This window comes from Elgaria multicarinata, chromosome 13 (genome assembly GCF_023053635.1).
Source record: "Elgaria multicarinata webbii isolate HBS135686 ecotype San Diego chromosome 13, rElgMul1.1.pri, whole genome shotgun sequence".
Lineage (NCBI taxonomy): Eukaryota > Metazoa > Chordata > Lepidosauria > Squamata > Anguidae > Elgaria > Elgaria multicarinata.
The window spans coordinates 8,227,529-8,246,974 of NC_086183.1; the positions used below are offsets into that span (position 1 = coordinate 8,227,529).

Consider the following 19,446-nt stretch of genomic DNA (forward strand, 5'->3'; position numbering starts at 1 on the left):
TGCAGATGTGTCTGAAGGAAAACTTTTGATAATCTGAAAACGTGGGCAGCAGACTTTAAAAAAACTAGTAAATACTTCTAAAAATATTGCATGACACATGCATCATCTAAAAACAAAACTTGATTTGACTCATGACTATTTTATAATGCCAATCTCACCAATTACTTGACTGATTCATAAACTGTAGACTTCAGACACTATCCTACGCATGCTTCGGGCAGGAAAATGGCCTACAACTCCCAGCATACCCCAGCTAGCAAAGAATTGTGCCTTCCATGTTTCTTTAAAACCAGTCAGCCACCCTAATCAGGCACAGCCAAAATGCAGCAGAAGTCAGACCTCTCCCGTCTCAGCCTAGGTACACACGGAGGCGGTAACAGTTTTGCCATTTTCCATTCTATGTTGCTCCTGCCAGTCTATACTGGAAAGGCAGGAGGCTGCATTTACTGTTAGCGAAAAAGGGCCCTGTGGCGTCCGAGTGCTGGCACCCCTGATTGCATACAGAGTGAGGTATTTGCAGCCCCGATTTCATCTCCGGGCTCGTGCCTTGTCCTCCCACGTGCATCCTGGAAAGGACTGAACTGTTCCAGCCCTCCTGCGAGCATCATGGCTGAGAACAGCCATGGCTGGCTGAGAATACAGAAGTCAGCCGCCCACGGAGCAGAGGGTGCCAGGACAGAGGCGGCAGGGCTGAGGAAGGGGGATGATGCAGGCTGCACGTGTCGCACGAGGGGAGGATTCCACTCGTTCTGGAGAGGGGGGAGGCCCTGCAGTCACGCCGCCTGACTCCTGGCAGCCTCTCACCCCGGCCCTTCTGGCTTCCGGGTTTTATAAGGTGGGAGAGTTGGACCTCTTTCAGCCCGAGGGCTGAGCCAGTACGTTTTAGTGTGGAGCTCTTCCCGCCAGTCACTAGGCCTGAGGAGAGAAATGTCAACCTTTGAGAAGGGGCAGGGGAGGGAGAAGAGCCACCCGGAAGCCAGGAAACCACCAACTGATTGGGGAAAGGGGGCGTGGCAGGGCCAGCCCTACCACTGAGCAGTAGGAAGCGGGCGCAGCAGGCGGTGGAGGAGGGGAAGAGCAGCAGGCCCAAGGAGAAGCTGCCCACGCGGGCGCCACGCCTCCCAACCTGGTCAGCCGGCTTACCTTCCCTAGCGGGGACATGCGCACTGCCTCTGTAAGGGCTTTCTGCTTTCAGGTTCAGCGCTGGGCGGACGTGCAGGCGCCGCGCAGCTCCTGAAGGCAGAATGACCTTACAGGCAGTGCGCTGTTGATGCGGGCACATGTGTCCACGCTAAGGAAAGCAAGCTGCCTGGCAGCAGGCAGGTGCACTGGTCACTCGGTGGGAGGCCACGGGGTGCAAGGGGGGCGGGTTTCTGCTTCAGGCGGCAACCTGCCTTGAGCTGGGCCTGGGGAGTGGCCACTTGGGGAGGACTGGATCAGGACCCCGAGAGGGCTTCATTTGGCCCACAGGCCTGAGATTCTGCACCCGTTGTAAGGTATTCCCCACCTACCCTCAAGCCTAGGGTAAGGGCTGGGTCCATTTCTCTTTATTTAAATCAGGAAGGCAAAGTCTACAGCCTATGTCACTTTCCATGCCTTTTCTACTCTTGCACAGAGTAGACCTTGCCCCAGAGAAGGCTGCTGGGTTGCAATGCTTTTGCAAAGGTTCTTGGCCCAAACCTTGGCTGTCTCAGAAAGCATCGCCTTGGGAGGGGGGGGGGGTAACTGGGCATCTGCACCATGCGGGATCCCCCCTCCCCACCCAGCATTCCAGCCCCTCAGCACTCACCACTCTCCATTTCTTGCCTTCCAGCTCCAGCACAGGAGGCTCCTTCTTTGTGGGAAGTTTTTGGGAGGGGTTGATAGCACAGGCGGGCTTCGGAGCCGTGAAAGGCTTGGGTCCCGTCCGCACTGAGCCGCCTTGGTTCTTCAGCGACGGGTTCTTGTGGGTCTTCATGTTATCAGATACGTGCTTCAGGCCTAGGAGGGAAACAAGCCTTTCAGTAACACCTTTAAGATGCCACCAGCTTTAGGAATGGAGGCCAGCAGCTGCGGTTTCAAACCCGTTCCAGCCTCATGCTACTGTGGCGGTGTGGGAACTGCTCCCCATGCCGGAGTTCCCCTTCCTCAAAGCCCCGGGCACCGGATGCCACCCAGACAGTGCCTGAAAGCGCAGTGCGGCCGTTGCTCCCTTGCCACAAAAGCATCGCCAGACCCCAGATCCCAAGAACTGGTTGTCGCAAGTCATCTTACTCCCGAGTACTTGCCAGGAAGTAGCCCCAGCCCAAGCCGGCGCCATCGATGGTTGTGCCCTCCTAGACAAAATCAGTCCCCTCTTGGTTCACATTCCTACGTTGCCTTTACGAGAGGCTCAAACAGCTTTTACAAATTGAAAGAGAGACCAACAGGATGCTTGGAGCAATAAATACAGCAGAACTAAAAAGACCCACACAGGGCAGAGTATTTCAAACCTCAGAACATCTACTACTACAAACGGATCTGCGTTGCTTCCCAAAAGATTGGAAGAGTGGCATTCGGGAGGCATTTGCGGGAGGGGCCACCCCCAAGGCAGCCTGGCTCCCGCCCAGCACTGTTCTTCTCTCCCAAACCTGGCAGGGGGCTTTCAGCGGTTCTCTGGACCGTGAAGCCCCGTTCTCAATCCTCGTTCTCAATCCTTTGCCTCCCTAGAGGATCGAGCCCTCTGTCCTTTCCTGGGACGTTTCGCCCCTAAGCAGCAGACACAGGCCCTGGGCCAGCCTGCGTGGGGTAGCAGTAGCGAGCCGAAAGCCAGATTTGGACAAGGGAGACCTGGGCTTAATTAGCCACCTGGCCGAGCCATTTGCCAAGTCAGACGAGGCCAAAGCTCAGTGGCACAACGCCTGCTTTGGATGCAGAAGGTCCCTGGTTCAATCCACAGCAGCTCCAAGCAGAGCAGGAAAAACTCCTGCCTGAAACCCTGGAAGGCCGCTGCCCACTCCGTGTTGACAATATGAAGTGACGTGGATCAAGGGTCTGACTTGGTCTAAGTTCCACTCTCAGCCTAGCCTACCTCTTGGGTTTTTTGTAAAAGTAAAATGGGATGACACCCCCCTCCCCAATTAATTATTTAGTTACAAGGATTGGAGACAAGTTAAATTTTAATAAATCAAGGCATCCTGGGAAGGAAAGATTTCCACTCCCCGCCCCACCCCCCAAGCCTACTGAACCAGGCATCCAGTGAGAAGCCTGCTATGCAAGAGTGAAAAGGTCCACATATTGTAAGGCTGAATGCTCATTATGCTAGAGACGAGGCATCCCTCAAATGGAATATTTTAACATTCCAGGCTTTTCGCAATTTGCATAAAAACAGAGACCCCGTGATCCAAACGGCCCACGGTGAGAGGCGCCCCCCATTCTCTCCCCTCTTTCAGCAGCTTCCTTTTGTCAATCGCACTGCAGATGCTGCACGGTAAAATGCTCTAAAGCCTCCGTTACGTTTTAAAAGAGGTCCCGGGTCTTGACAGCTCAGCAGGTATTCCGCTGGCATCCAGATGGCGCGAGGCGCTGCTTGAAGAGACCTCTGCACGGGTTTGCTGCATTGCGGTCGATGCAAGAGGCGCAGAGCAGCGGCCTCCTAAGCCAGCTCTCCAGAACACCCTCCGTTTAACTGGTTCCCCTCAATGGCAAGAAAAGGGGAATTTCATTGGCTTACGGCAGAACTCTTTTTGCACAGGGCAGGTTGCAGCGCCTGGGGCCTTGGAAAGGGTAACGCCCTACAGTGCCACCGTTCTCCGGAGGGGTAATACAAGTTATCCCTGCTAAATCTGGGGCTCTTAAGCTTTAGGCTGTGTCAGCCAAATCCGGTGCGTGCTCAACGGAAAGACCTTCTCGCTCCCTTGACCGCTGCAACTCCCAGAGTCCAAATTCCTGCCCAAAGGTACTATGCACTCTTCGCCAGTATCTCCACTCCCCCATCCAAAAGGTAAGAAGAGCTCTGAGGCTGGATCAGACCAAGGGTCCATCTAGTCCAGCCTTTCTCAACCTGGGGCGCTCCAGATGTGTTGGACTGCATCTCCCAGAATGCCCCAGCCAGCAGAGCTGGCTGGGGCATTCTGGGAGTTGTAGTCCAACACATCTGGAGCGCCCCAGGTTGAGGAAGGCTGATCTAGTCCAGCACTCGGTTCACACAGCGGCCGACCAGCTGTCGACCAGAAACCCACACGCAGGACTCAAATGTCAGTGCGTCCACCATCTGCCTCCCATTTCTCCAAGGAAAGAGAATCCTCCTTTCAAGTCAAGAGCGCTTCGGCTAATGGGCAGGATGGAAATGTAATAAATAAATAAATAAATGAATGAATAAACAAGTCTTTGCACAGTGAGGCCAAAAGCCTGTTTGTCAAGCAAAACCCGTTTGTGGAATGTTTCAATGAAGGCCTGTTGAGCAGAACTCATCCTCATCCTTTTTTATGGACCCCAGAACTGCTGCTTAAATGGATACTGTTGTTTTATACTGTTTTTATATTTTTGATGGTTTTAAATTTTGTATACTTTTTAACGTTCACTGTTTTTAACTTTTGTAAACCGCCCAGAGAGCTTCGGCTATGGGGCAGTGTATAAATTTAATAAACAAATAAATAAAAATGTATTTTAATGTGTTTTAATTCTGTTTTTATTTTATTTTATCTTGTACACAGCTCTGAAATTTTGAATGGGGAGCGGAATATAAATATTGTAAATAAAATAAATAAATAAACAAACAAACAAGTGGCTTAAACCAGAATACAGAAATTTGGGATCTAGACAACTACCAACTCGACTTTCCGAGTTAACAGATTCCATTTCTGCCACGCTGTGGACGAGGTGGCAGGACGGCCATGAGAACAAGTCTGTAAAAGATAGGCGCACGCTGCTACAGCAATGAGGTAAAATAAAATAAATCTTCCACTTCAGAGGCACCCGGTGATAAAAAAAACGCCCGTATAAATGCAGCTGGAAAGGTGGACTGCAGCCTGACATCACCTCCTTGAACAAGGAAGTGAAAGAAACCGTTCCAGGCCACCAAAGCCACATTTTTTTAAACATGTGGAAAGATCGCAATTCACACCCCAAGTGGGGTTTTGGCCTAGAGGCACAGAACTGCCGCCGAGCGGAGCATTTCACCTACCAGAAGTGATGGCTTCTCCTTGGTTGATCTGGGCAAAAAGGGCTGAGCGAGATGCAGGGTCATCAGAGCCAGAACTTGTGGGGGCAGGAGCCGGAGGAGGCGGGGGGCCAGGGGGTGGGGGCGGGGGGCCCCCACAAGGAAGAGGAGGAGCCCGAGACCCATTTCCCACATCGGTCGGTATAGGTCCCTGCGGGGAAAGGAAAAAATAGGCAACCCAGGCATTGCAAAATAGAACAAGAAAAGAGGATCGAGCCGGGGCATTTTAAGGTACCCTGAAGGTGAACTTGCAGCCTGTACCCACCGTTTTGCTCCAGGACAGCCCGGTGGTGTGATGCTCTTTAATGTACGCCTGCAGCTCTGTCCAGATACTCAGATAAGCCTTCACCCAGGCCACATGTTTCTTATCTCTAGGAGAAAGAGGAACCAGGCAAACTAGTTGGTCTAGGTCAGCGAGGTATTTGAAACGCTGGCTGCAACAGGAAATTTAGATTTCCTGCCCCCTCGCTTGCAGATGGCTTTCTGGCAATGAAGCCCAATGGCCCCACCCTACTCTATTCAGGCTCACTACTTTCTATGAGGTCACCTCTTGCATCTCTATGCCCCCCCCCCACCATTCCCCACATCTTTAGGTCTCAACTAATAGCACCCCATCTTTGACAGAGCACTTTCCTTGGACTTCCTCCACGTTTCCCAACCTTCCTCTTCAAGGAATTCTTGAACTAACCACTTTGAATGGTTAGCTCAAGAACTCACGGCCTACTCAATATACCAAAACGCCCATTCCAGAGAATGGAAACCCAGTGCTGCACGTAGGGAGTACCATCACTGCCAGTACTGGTCCACTCAATGTAACTATGAAACTCCAGGATTTCTGCTCCCCTCTTGCCCTCTCTCCGGTCTCATTCCTCAGGAGCTCAAGCTGTAAAGCCCTGGATAAGGCTTAATGAAGTGGCAGAAACCCTGGCTCAGTGACAAGAGGCCCGGCTTGGCACGCAGGAAGTCTCAGGCTCAATCCCCAACAGCATCTCCAGATAGGGCTGGAAAAACTCCTGCCTGGAAACCCTGGAGAACTGCTGCTGCCGGTTAGTGTTGACAATACTGGGCTCAATGGACCCATGGTCTGACTTAGTATAAGGGACCTTCCTTTCTTACTATCCTTGGATGAAGATGGGAATGTGTGGCCCTCCAGTTGTTGCTCCACTGCCACTCCCTCACCATTGCAGCCCGACCACATCTGGAGCACCACATGTTCCCCACCACTGCCAGAGGGCAACCCAAAGCCACCTCCCCAAGAACCATCAGCTGCCTGCAGCCTCCCACATTTCCCTTTTCTTTCTCTCTTTCTTTTTTAAAGGCAAGCAAAACCTACACATCTTTGTATTCCTTGAGGACCCGGTTGCTATAAAACATGGCGGCATCGGTCATTTCCTTCACGTAAGGGCCTGGTTTGGGGGCCTACAAGAAGAGAATCCACATCAGGACACAAGTTCACATTTTTAACCTGGGCACATTGAAAACACACCACATATACTCGTAAATAGATCCCCTGAATGTAATGCTTTAAGATCATGCTAAATGGGAAGAAATCTCTAAACCAGTTTAGGGCCTTCCGGTGGAGTCTTACGCCGTCTCTGAAGTGGGGAGAATTAGGTGACAAGGACTGTGCGTGTTCTCAAGATACAGAGAGCAGTAAAAGCTTACGGCCTGCCAACACAGCTGAAAGGGCCTCAGTTCAGACCACACGTTAGTCAACGCAGTATGAAAACTCCACTCAACGGTTGCGTTTTTAGGGGTTACTCCCCACACAACATGTTCTAATTCCACTGTTGTGTGACTGTGGGCTACCGTAGAGTTGAGTAAAATCCATTGCGATGTTTGACAGTTCCTCCACCCTCTCTCCTCCCCCAGTCCTTCCAACGGTATCCCATCAGCCATTGCTGGGGGGGGGGGGAAACCACAATTCTGGCAGCTCTTCTAGAGCAGCACTTGCTCCTTTCGCCACTCTTGCCAGAGAACTCTGTAGCCAATGGTAAAAGTCAACGCAACGGAAAACTCCACAGAGCCCGCCACACAACATGCAACACAATGGTTGTGCAGGAACTCACCTCTGCACAGCATGGATATTCTGCGTGGAGTGGTTTTTTAAAATATATATATATATATACCTCCACTGTTGCGTGGGGTTTTCCCTCCAGACAACACAATTCTCAACGATGGTGTAAAAACTACACTGTGGAGTTCTAAAATCACCGTTGAGAAATGTGTTGTCTGAACTGAGCCATATTCTTGGTTGCATACTATTTTAATTGTCAGGATTTTTCCCTAAAAAAAAACCCTTGGAACTGTAACACGGAAGGGGTGCTGAGGCTTCGGTTATATAGTTCTCTGTACTTGTCCCGCAGAACTACCATTCCCATTTTCCACTGCAGAGAGGGAATGGTTGTTCAACTAATTTAAGTCAGCAGTGTAGATTCACCCTATGAGAAGGTAAGGGTGGTCCCACCAACACAAATACTAGCTGGGGAAGCATGGCATACAATCTGTGCAATATTCACCTTCTAGTGCAGCCTTCCTCAACCTGAGGCGCTCCAGATGTGTTGGACTGCATCTCCCAGAATGCCCCAGCCAGCGAAGCTGGCTGGGGCACTCTGGGAGTTGTAGTCCAACACATCTGGAGCGCCCCAGGTTGAGGAAGGCTGCCCTATCTAGTGTATAAATACACACACACACACAAACCATCTTAAATAAGAGCGTAAGCACCTTCAGGAAGGTTCAGAACACCTTTGGACAAAGAAGCAGCAGGTTCAGTGTTCCGCTTACCATGGCGACCCAGCCTAGCGCAGGGATGCTCTCGCTCACTGCCGAGAGGTGGTTGAAGAGTTTGCTGCCACGGTTCTTCTCCCGGAAACTCTGGACCACTTGGATCTGCTCCGATATTGGCTTCAGCAGGGATGAGAAGTTGTTCTACAATAGCAAAGTTACAGAAACTGAGCCCGACAACATGTGAATGACTTACACACAAGAGCCCACCTTGCCTCTGTGTTTCCTCTTCCTCTCGTAATTTAGATGCCCTCCCCCGGTTAGTGTCAGTATTTGTGTACTGAGGACTACATCCATGTCTTTAAGCTGGAAGTGGGAAACAGCTATATTTATTGTATTTGTAAAGGGTGCCACTTTCCCACCCAATCCAAATCCCTCTTCTGGACCAGGTTCTACCAACTGAATGACCCATCACCAAACCTGGTACCACCAGGTTCTCTCAAAATTTAGATTCTGACTTTCTGAAAAGAGTCCTTGTCTGGGTTAGAGGCCTCCCCCTTCATAAGGGAGTATCCTTTGGAAAAAGGAATCTAGTTCCCTGACCCAGTTTTGCATCTCTTTTGCTGAGATATGGAGGGTTTTGTACACTTACCGCTGTGGGCTGCTGGCACTGAGATGCCATCACCAGGAGAGTTCTCTCTGTCATCAACCCTGCATGGACCATCTCAGCCTGAAAGGGGAAGAAAAAAGAAGAATGCATGAACTGCTTGCATATGTCATGGGATAACATTAGGCTAACGAAAGGAGCACTGACTTTACCCAAAGAGGACTGAGTTGTATATATGACATATGATCCATTTTGTATTAATTCCCATTGTAATCTATCAAAGTTGAAAGCAGCCAAAGGAAAAAGTGGGGGGACTTTTGAAGCTGTAACAAGTTAAGGATAAGATCAACAAGACATCTATATGACTTCTGAAGACCTGTACGGATGGATGTTTTCTACAGTTCCTCCTGATATTGCCTAAACAAGGGGTCCCCAACATGGCACAGACAGACACCTCCAACGGTGCCCACAAATGAGTCCATGGCCATACTCCCAAAATTTATTTTTTCCATTTTTAAAAAATATACACACATAGTTTTATATGAAATGCATACAACTTTCTAGCAATTATACACAGGTTTCAACAAAAGCAGACCAAATATCCAGATAAGTATCCATTTAAAAGCGGTGTCTATATGCTACTCATTCAAATATTGAAAGTGTTGCATTATAGGTGGTGAGTGTTTATCCTTCCAGTGTTGTAATGTCAGGCTTTTAGCTGTCAAAAGGGGACGGAGAATCCATTTACATGGACCATTTGTTAATTTCCATGAAGTACATTAATAATGTAAAAGAGAGCGCACATCAGTGAATATTAAAGACTGTTCCAGTACATAATTTATCTGTGTGATAACCTCCCAACAATGTTTAAAAGAAGCCTTCGCTGTATTGCACCACCAGCAATTAGCCAAATTAGACAATCCCTTATTAAAGGGATGTTGTATCCAACAGACATGAAACAGACATTTTTGCTGAATAAGACACAGCCTAAGATTCATAGTCATGGTGGTGGTCTTTGAGACACTGCCCCCAAACCCCAACACCTTGCAAAATGCATGAATGGAGACTATAAGGGGATGAATGGGCACTATTCATCTTTATTGTGCCACCTTCATTGTTTCACTTTCAACACTCAGAGAGTGGAAGGGGAAGAGAAACTTCAGTCTCAATTGGCTGAAATCTAGATTGTAGGCACACATTTTTCTAAAACAGGAAAAGAGGAGAAACCAGGAGCCTTACATGTTTTTGGACATCACCACCAATTTCTCTACTTATCTTCACATATTCAGCTACTGGACCCGCCAAGAGAGAGTCAAAAGCTTGCACATACTCAGCTAGTCCTGTAGGAGGAAAAGAGGAAAGCAGACGATGAGAAGCGAGAGGCAGCAGATGGATTCGGTGCGAGGCACTGGCAAGTCACGTTTGCAACAAACATCTTCCAGGCACACTTTTGCAAGGCATTCTATGGCTCAATTCAGACAACACGTTTCTCAACGGTGGTTTTAGAACTCCATGGTGAAGCTGTTACACCACTGTTGAGAAATGGGTTGTCTGGTGGGAAAACTCCACCCCACAGTGGAGTTTCTTTGGAGAACACTCCACGCAGAATATCCACACTGTGCAGAGGAGAGTTCCTGTACAATCCTTGTGTGGTGTGGCGGGCTCTGTGGAGCTTTCCGTTGCATTGAACGGACTTTTCCCACCGGCTACAGAGTTCCCCAGCAAGAGCAGCGAAAGGAGTGAGTGCCGCTCTAGGAGAGCCGCCAGGATTGGTTTTTTGCAGCAATGGCTGATGGGATACCATTGGGAGGACCAGAAGAGGAGAGAGGGTGGAGGAACTGTCAATCAAATGTCACAATGGATTTTAGTCAACTCCACGGTAGCCCACAGTCACACAATGGTGGAGCTAGAACATGTTGTGTGGGGAGTAACCCCTAAAAACTCAACCGTTGAGTGGAGTTCTCACACTGCGTTAACTAATGTGTTGTCTGAACTGAGCCCACTTGCACCAGAGACCTCACCCTGATGAGACTGCTTACTTTTAAAAGAAAACAGCTGGATTCCAAAGAAATACACTACAATCAGACCTGACAGCACAGTAATGCTCTTCCTACGTTTGGTGGTGAGGAGGAGGAAGGCAATTTACTTCCCACCCGCCCCTATTTACACAAAGCCAATAATACCTGCTGGCCATCAAGCGTGCTAAATAAGAGCATTTAAGATTGTTCCTCGTGAATGTAAAGGGCTGCGTTCAGCTTGGGGAGCTTACCTTTCGGAGAGCCGTCTCCATAACCGCCGTGCGTGCCAGGACCATGAGACACCATCTCCAAGCGCCCCACAGCTTTCTCCAACCGTTCGACTAGGCTCTGCAGCTCTGTCATCTCTCAGCGCCTGGCAAGTGAGACCGCACATTAGGAAGAGAGCTGAGGCAACCAATATTGAAACAGATTTAATCCAAGGACAATCTTACAGTATACTGATTGGAGGGCAAATCTCACATTGAAGCCAACAGTGTATAACTGAAAGCTATTTACGGATTCCTGGCCACCTTTTTGGCACGAACTCCTTGCTATGAACAAAGCACTAGCCAGAAGCTCAGAGACGAGGATGCCTGAAAAGGGGAGGGGGGAGTAAGAAGTCTAGAAATGGAGTGGCAGTCACAAGGTGGGAACCCAGGAAGGAGGGATGCTCACAGGACAGATGCTCACTGGGTGGAGGGTCCCAGTGAGAGATTCCCTATCAGGACCCACAAAAAGAGCACTATATTCTTGCTCCCATAAAACCAAAGGAGCATCAAGAAGCAGGGGGTCAGCAATTAACTGTGACTAGTATGGACAAAGGGCTCAGGATGAGCCCAGACTGTAGGCCTGTACTAGTGACAGCAATAAAGACACGGCTCCAATGAACATAAGACCACCCCACTGGATCTGACCCGAGACCCATCAACCACAGCATTCTGCTTCCAGCTGTGGCGAGTTTCCAGGAAGCCTCCAATCAGTAACTTCCTCTAAATTTTGTCCCTTGCATCTGCATTCTGTCCCTTGCATCCAGACAGCCACAACAGCTAAATGGATTATCACTAACAGCCGCTGATAAGACTTATCCCTCCCATGAATTTCTCTAGTCCACTTTTAAAGCCAAGTAAGTTCCCATCAGATCATGCTAGTAAAGTTTATCATGCATTATGTGAAGGAGCCATTTCTGGTGGGCCCTGAAATCTACTAGCGATAAAATTCCATTTTACCAGCTTTCAGGTGTAATGAGATGCTAGAACAGGGATATAAAATTCCAACCTTGGGTGCCAAATCCTGCCTTCTGGGGTTCCCCACATGGCTACACCTCCACCCACCCCACTGATCATTTGGTGGTTGTCCAACTTTTGTGCAGTTTTTTCTCCATTCCAAAAGGTCCAAATGCCTCTCCTCTAAGGCTTAATTACCAGCAATAAGAACTTTAAACTAAGATATGCCATCTAATCCTGAAGGGTTGCAGGAGTTGCTTCAGAAGCTCTCTTCTGCTTCCCCAGGAATGGCCCAGAGCCGCCAAGCTTACCTGAGGCCAACCTTTTCCAAAGGAGCTGCAAAACCATCTAAGGAACCCAGTCCCGTGACTGCAGCCGTGGAATTAGCATGCCAGGCCAATGACACACACGTGCCGAGACAAGCGGCTGCCCAAGTCCACGGACAATAACTCCCCTGTTCATGCTTTTGCACAGGACCTTGTTTTCCAAGGAATGCCAAAGAAGAACGGATTTCGGCACGCGAGTTTTGTTAGCTGCCTCCTTCGACGGAGCACAAAGGCTGCTCCTTAGCCTACTAAATGGGAGACCATTTAGAATTCATCTCCCCACCCCCCCCTGGACAAACTAATGCTATGGGAATGCTGGGAGGGACCAGCGAGCTACTTTTTAATCAGTTAAGTCATTTGCACAATGAATCACGGCCAGCATTCGGAGCATGAATCACAGCTGCCAGCTGAGAGAATTATTCCCTTATATTGCCTTAGGGTTCCAAATTAAACCAGGGAACGGTTTGCCCCCAGTCACTGGCTGCCAGGCAGGGCCAGAATAGGCAAACAAGGCGCACTTAACAATACCTCAGGCTTCTTTGCGCCTTAAATTCCAAGCAGATGTGATTAACTGCTGCACAGCAAGTTTGCAGTGTCTACGAGGAACACCTCTAGCTCACCCAGTCAGACACTTAAATGACGTAACACAGAGGGCCTGCAGTTTGGGTTGATCCATGCTTAGCTATAATGCCAGCCTACACTGTGGTGCAAGCCCAAACCAGGCCTGCCATGGGAAAATGCTGCACGGAAGAGCCCCAGGCCAAGGCCAACAAAGCAAGCATATGAAAAAGATGTCAGCTGTGGAAGCCGGCTAAGCAAAGTGTGGTTTACGTCACCGTAGATTTCTATTTGCAAGTTCTGATGAAAAAGAGACAAGCGAAGGTATTCCATATGCTCCACTCTGCAACTTTTGAGAACCATCAGAAGACCCAGCAAGGGGACGAGCGCTGCCTGATGCAATGCTCTGATCCTGCTCACCACACACGCTCGCCTCAAAGAAGAGGAAGAGAAGCGCTTCCTTCCTGGAAAAGACACGGACTTCCCTTTTACAGAAAGGTGAACTGCAGCTACTAAGCAAGCCAGCAAACTCAGGGGAGGTTCTCTCATTTTCATTTGATTAGCTTGATCACAATACTGACACTTGTCCAGACTGAAGAGGGCAGGTTACCCTTTCAGGGTTGCTCGAATGCAGAAACCAACATGGAAATATCTCCTGGATAACCACAAATTCCCAACAACACTGCTGTTGAGGACGGGAAAATGTCCTGAAAGTAAGGAGGTTTAGTATTCTTCCGTGTTCCTATCTACACCTGCTGGATACTAGGATAGAAAACCAGACCCTGCTGTAGTTTGTAGAAGCAAGCAATCCTTATGTCTCCCCACGCAAATGCCAGCACAGCAGAAGGGAAGAGACTCCATAAAGGGCTTTGCTAAAAAGCGGCAACAGTAATAAGACAGCTTCTCTCTTTTTTAGGGTAAGGTCTTGCCCGTGGAGTACTCCTAGGGGAGGTTCCCCAATGCAGACTCTCACAAGGCGTTAAGGGCCCCAAGCTTTTTAAAAGTGGCCAAGAGAAAGGCAGTTTTGACTTGTATGTGGCTGCAAACAGAAATTTAGATCAGGCAATAATGCAGCCAGCCTCAACAGAAGCATTTCTATTTGGGACAGCCTCACCTACAAATGAGTAACTGTTGTAGACCTTGACACAGATTTTTGAACTAGCCCACCTACTTTTATTAATCATTTATTTGCAGCATTTTTATTCCACTTTTCAGACAATTATTGTCTCCCAAAACAGCTCCCATCAATAAAAAATAAAGGAGAGGAAGCCCTGATATATCACGATTAGTAAAAAACGCAAAACATGCAAAGGAAGGGGGATGGATGACTGGAAAGATTTATTACATTTGTTAAACTTTTCATAGAACAGATTTCTCTGGGCATTGTACAGTTCAACTTTAAATAAAATATAACAAAAACCAAACAATAAAACCCAACACAGCAGAAAACTAATAAGACGTACCAACCCAGCATAATATATAAAGATACAAAAACTAAACCCACCATCAGGTATAAGAGTTAAATTGCACCACAAGGGCTAAAATGGTAGATCTTAAATGCCGAACATACTAAAATACTTAAAATGTCCGAGAGGATAGGAAAGTCATAGGCTGGCACTGAAAATATAGCAATGTGGGCAACCAGGCAAGCTTTCTTAGGAAGGGTATTTAAGATCTGAAGGCGGGGGGGGGGGGTATGCAAAACAGGTGCTCCGTCACTGCGTTATGGGCCTTCTCTATCACCCCTCTCAACCCAATCCTCTTCCTGACCGATGCACACAGACATGTATTCCTTGATGATGGCAACCCACCAAACGAGACCTGGGCCAGCCCAATGATTGGGTTTGCACGATCACTGAGGGAAGCCACTGTGGCTAATTCCCACCCCCCACCCCATCGCATGCTGGTTACAAGCTGCCTAATGAGCATAATTACCCTCGCCAGACACACATTGTCATGATGCCCGAACCCAGCAAGGGGAGTTGGGGGGGTTACAAACCACCCTAGAACCCTGTCTTTAGTAGAGGGGGAGGAAAAACTGGGAAGAAGGGTGGTGGCGAAAGGGACAATTGAACGGAGAGAGAGAAGTAAGAAGCGCCTGGTGCTGCTGCTGCTGTGCCTTCTGGCTGCAATGATGGTCCATCCATCCGTCCCCATCTTACCTCAGAACAACCCAGCCCTGGGCAGTTGCACTGGGGCCTGGGGAGCCTTCATGTGCATACATGCCTGTGTGTCAGGGGAAGAGGAAGAAGGCAGAACTGAGTTAAAATGGCTGGATGGACACGTTCGAGGGAAAGGAGCTGGAGGGGGGTTGAAGCAGGTTAGAAAGAGATAAAAGGTTGTTGTTGTTTTTACAGTGGCCTGGTTCAGACAACCCATTAAACCATGCTGCTTAACCATAAAATGGTTAAGGGAATGCATAATGCATTCCATTAACTATTTTGTGGGTATGCAGCATGGTTTAGCGTGCTGTCTGAACAAGGCCAGCAATAATTTTTAAAGACTAGAAATAGAGTATGGCCAATGGCCAGGAATCCTGGAAACTGTAGTCTAAAACAACTGAGGACGACAAGCAAAAATGTTAAAGGGGGGGGGGGGGAGAGAAAGAATCAGCTTCCAGCTTCTATCATCGTATCAGACAGCACACCAATACAGCTAGCACATATTACTTCAACATGCAACCAGCTCTGTTGGAGAGGCTGCTGATTAAAGGCACGTATTTTCATTTATGAAAATAAATGATACACATACAGGGATTTTGGAAATTAGTGCATAAAGAATTGATGGTTATTACTAGAGAAAGGATTGTATATGATCCAGAATTATTTTTATTATCAATATACAAAGAATCTAATGTAAGTTTGAAATGTAAAGGTCTATTATTATTATTATTATTACTAACTGCCGCTCACCAGACAATTACACAGCAGTGGGAAAAATTGGACAATTTGAACTTATTGGTATGGTATTGAAATATATGGTCTGTGGCAATACATTAGACCGAGGGGACAGGAGCAGGCAGAAGTAACATCAGGGCCTGCTCCTGCTGGACTCTCCCCCCCCCCCAGGGCAAACTGCCATCTTGGCCCTGTGGAGAAGAAGAAGGACCGAGGGGACAGGAGCAGGCAGAAGTAACATCGGGGCCTGCTCCTGCTGGACTCTTCCCCCCCACCACCACAGGGCAAACTGCCATCTTGGCCCTGTGGGGAAGAAGAAGGACCGAGGGGACAGGAGCAGGCAGAAGTAACATCGGGGCCTGCTCCTGCTGGACTCTTCCCCGCCCCCCCAGGGCAAACTGCCATCTTGGCCCTGTGGGGAAGAAGAAGGACCGAGGGGACAGGAGCAGGCAGAAGTAACATCGGGGCCTGCTCCTGCTGGACTCTTCCCCCCCACCACCACAGGGCAAACTGCCATCTTGGCCCTGTGGGGAAGAAGAAGGACCGAGGGGACAGGAGCAGGCAGAAGTAACATCGGGGCCTGCTCCTGCTGGACTCTTCCCCGCCCCCCCAGGGCAAACTGCCATCTTGGCCCTGTGGGGAAGAAGAAGGACCGAGGGGACAGGAGCAGGCAGAAGTAACATCGGGGCCTGCTCCTGCTGGACTCTCTCTCTCTCTCTCTCTTTCTTTCTCTCTCCTCCCTCCCTCCCTCCTTGACTCCTTTTCCTTGTGTGTTATGTCTTTATTAGATTGTAAGCCTGAAGGCAGGGACTGTCTTTTTTCCTAAGTGTAAGCCGCTCTGAGAGCCTTTTTTGGCTGAGGAGCGGGGTATAAGTATGATAAATAAATAAATAAATAAAATAAATAAATACCAGAAAAACTAACTCATGGTTTGCTTCTAATCCAAGGAAAAACAGAACTGCTATCTTTTTATGCAATATGGTGGAGATTTATTCACCATATGTCACAACCGGACTTACAACAATATATGCCCGCTTCAGCTTTGAGCATTTGGACATTATAGCAACAAATGAAGATCATACAAAAGGGGGGGGGAAATCATATCAGACAGCAGTTTTTTTAAATTTACTTTAAATTTAAAACTAAATTATAAAAAAGAGGAAACCAGCATCACTTCACTGGTAAGAGCTCCTCCCAGAATCTTGGAAGTTGTAGTCTAAAACACCTGAAGGTAGCAGGCCTAGGGAGGCCATCTTTGAACTCTGGAGCAGCAAATTCTGCCTAAAATAGGAATGCCAGATTGATACATCCAGAGCCAATGTCTGTACTTAATATGAAGAAAGCTGAACTATGGAACTCACTCCTACAAGGAAATCACTGTACAAAGAATCCAGCAATTTCCAGAGAGCTTAGATACCAAAAAGGAAGTGATATTAGTAACTGCCAGATGATTATGTCAAAGTCCACCTCCATTTGCCACCATTTTGTGACTCGTTCAGCCCCAGTACTACCATTTTGTGGCTCAAAATTTTCAGTTCTCTAAAGTGGGCCTTGCACATAAAGAGTCTGAGAGCCCCTACTCTATTGCATCACACTGTAAGAGGTGGGAGTTTACATACTGAACTCTCTACCTCTGTGCTTTGGCCTGCTGATTCATATGTTTAACGCTGCTTGCAGCCAATTTCAGGTCAGAAGTACACTGGCCAACGTGAACAGCCATCTTAGGAATATAGGTAGCTACTTGATATGAAGTCAGATCATTGATCCATCTAGCTCTTTACTGCCAACTCTGACTGGCAGTGGGCCTCCAGGATTTCAGGTTGGGGTCTTTCCCAGGCCTCCACCTGAAACCTTCGCATACAAAGCTTGTGTTCTACAACTGAGCTATGGAGTATGGCTATAGAGGTCAAGAGGCTGGTGTGTCTAGCTAGCAGAATGGCTACTGCTGTTCTCTAGTTCGACAAGCGTTATGAAGTGTTGGACTTGGATAAACGTCAGTCCTGAACTGGGGAAGATCTGGATTTGAGTCCCTGCTCTGCCCCAAAGCTCATTGGGTAACCTTGTGCCAATCATACGCTCTCAGGATCACTTACTCAAGGGACTGTTGTGATGATAAAGTTGGGTAATTCCATGCAGCGAAGGAAAAGGGAAGAAAAGGAAAAGATCAGGTTTACAAAAGGCCTCTTTCCTGTGGTGAGTAAGAAGTTTCCAAAACATCTTTTAAACTACAAGAGTCTAAAATAGGTGTGTGTAGGCAGGCGGTCTAGTAAGATATTTTTTTCATAAGCCAATAGCTGGTCAGTTTTAGTAGCTGAAAGTTTTTTTGGATGGCCAATAAACTTCACTGAACTGAACAGTTTGTTTGCAAGGCTGGGCTGAATAAAGAGGTAATAATTGCCACAGCCCATTTATTTCTAGTTTCCACATTTCACTAGTAGACAACTAAGATGCGAATATAATAGAATCATTCTATAAAAGCATGAGGGAAGGAGATGGAATGGGATTACAGTAACGGCCATTTCTATTTCGTTGTATTTATCAGTTTGAAGAGCCCACCCTCGTGGATATAAAATGAAAATAAAAATGCAAACAAACACCTTTGTTGTGGGTCATTCCTTGCTCTTTCAGAATCCAGCAACTCCCTACCTAAATTTTATTACCAACAACAACAAAAAAACCACCTCCTAAAGTGATTTCTGGTTAATGGAGCAGACAGAGGTGCAATTCTGTGCTCCCGAGCCCTGTTGCGTTCCATATGGGTCTGATCGGATTAGAGGTCCATTACCCTCTGTCTGATTGCATTTCACATACAGGGATTACTTGCAACTTGAAAGCTCAGAGGCAGACTGGCTTCTAACTCTGAGGAATTTGACAAGCTGTTGCAGGTCTTTCCATTGTGGAACACAGGGCCTTCTTGGAAGTAGATTGTGTTGAAAAGAATTCCTGAACATCAGGAAGTCTGTGCCTGCCTCTAAAATGTCAGATTTCCCTAGTTTCCCCTTGGGGTCTGGCAAGGACACTTCATAACAAAAGCACACCGAGTGTAGCTGGAGCCAGTTTTCAAAGTAAAGCTGTTGACAATCTGAAAGGCTGACTGCACATTCCTCCAGAACACTCACCTTGCTTTATGAATGTCATCAGCCTTTTCTTAAGAATTCCTTCCTCTACACCTAACAAGTGACGTTCCTCCAGAACACTCACCTTGCTTTATGAATGTCATCAGCCTTTTCTTAAGAATTCCTTCCTCTACACCTAACAAGTGGTTCTTGTACAAGTTTTACTCAAACACTAAGATGTCCAAGTACTCATTCACTACAAGTGCCTGCAAAACAAGGTTTTTGTTGCAACAACTGAACTGCAATTGAATTGTAATGTCTCTGGCAAGAATCTGAAAGCCCATGTGGGAGGTCAAACCTGCTGGATATTTTTTCTGCCACAGCACAGCCTTTAAAAGGATCCCTTAAAACCTTCCAAGCTGTGCTGCTAAAGTCACTCCAGTACATAAGATGCTCAGCAGTATTCTAGATCTAAGGTGAGATGAGATGCTGTAAACAGACTCCTCCTTTCCCAAACGTAAACTCTTGACATGGAAGTGTAAGGGCTTTGCCCAATCCCAAAGCCTACTGCCATTTCAGTTATACACCCTGTAGGAAAGAACAGAGGTACGTCGCCCCATAAAGAGAAACTAAAACCACATTTCATTACCAAAGCCATGATAGGCAGCAAGAAATAAGTGGAATGTAACATGAAGCTAAAGCAAAGGCAGGTGGGGTGGGTAACACTGGAATACTATTAGTATACCATTACTTGAAAGCTCCTTTGCCATATCAGTGTCAAAGCCATATGCTTACTGGACCTGGCACCAGGAGCCAAGATTCAGTGTCTCAATGAGAGATGCAGGTAGTCCTAGTCTT

The 19,446-nt window shown here is 47.8% G+C and overlaps 2 protein-coding genes across 2 annotated transcripts in view; one reads left to right on the forward strand and one right to left on the reverse strand.

Moving 5' to 3' along the window:
* Positions 1-19,446, forward strand: part of PPT1 (palmitoyl-protein thioesterase 1) — a 276,709-nt gene that overhangs the window by 18,036 nt on the left and 239,227 nt on the right. The window lies entirely within an intron of this gene.
* Positions 1-19,446, reverse strand: part of CAP1 (cyclase associated actin cytoskeleton regulatory protein 1) — a 28,919-nt gene that overhangs the window by 5,123 nt on the left and 4,350 nt on the right. The window contains exons 2-9 of the mRNA XM_063140814.1: positions 10,780-10,901; positions 9,750-9,850; positions 8,556-8,633; positions 7,964-8,107; positions 6,513-6,598; positions 5,445-5,550; positions 5,144-5,330; positions 1,790-1,980 (exon numbers count right to left, since the gene is read on the reverse strand). Of these exons, the coding sequence (XP_062996884.1) occupies positions 1,790-1,980; positions 5,144-5,330; positions 5,445-5,550; positions 6,513-6,598; positions 7,964-8,107; positions 8,556-8,633; positions 9,750-9,850; positions 10,780-10,891 (1,005 nt within the window). The 5' untranslated portion in view covers positions 10,892-10,901. The remainder of the gene's footprint in view (positions 1-1,789; positions 1,981-5,143; positions 5,331-5,444; positions 5,551-6,512; positions 6,599-7,963; positions 8,108-8,555; positions 8,634-9,749; positions 9,851-10,779; positions 10,902-19,446) is intronic.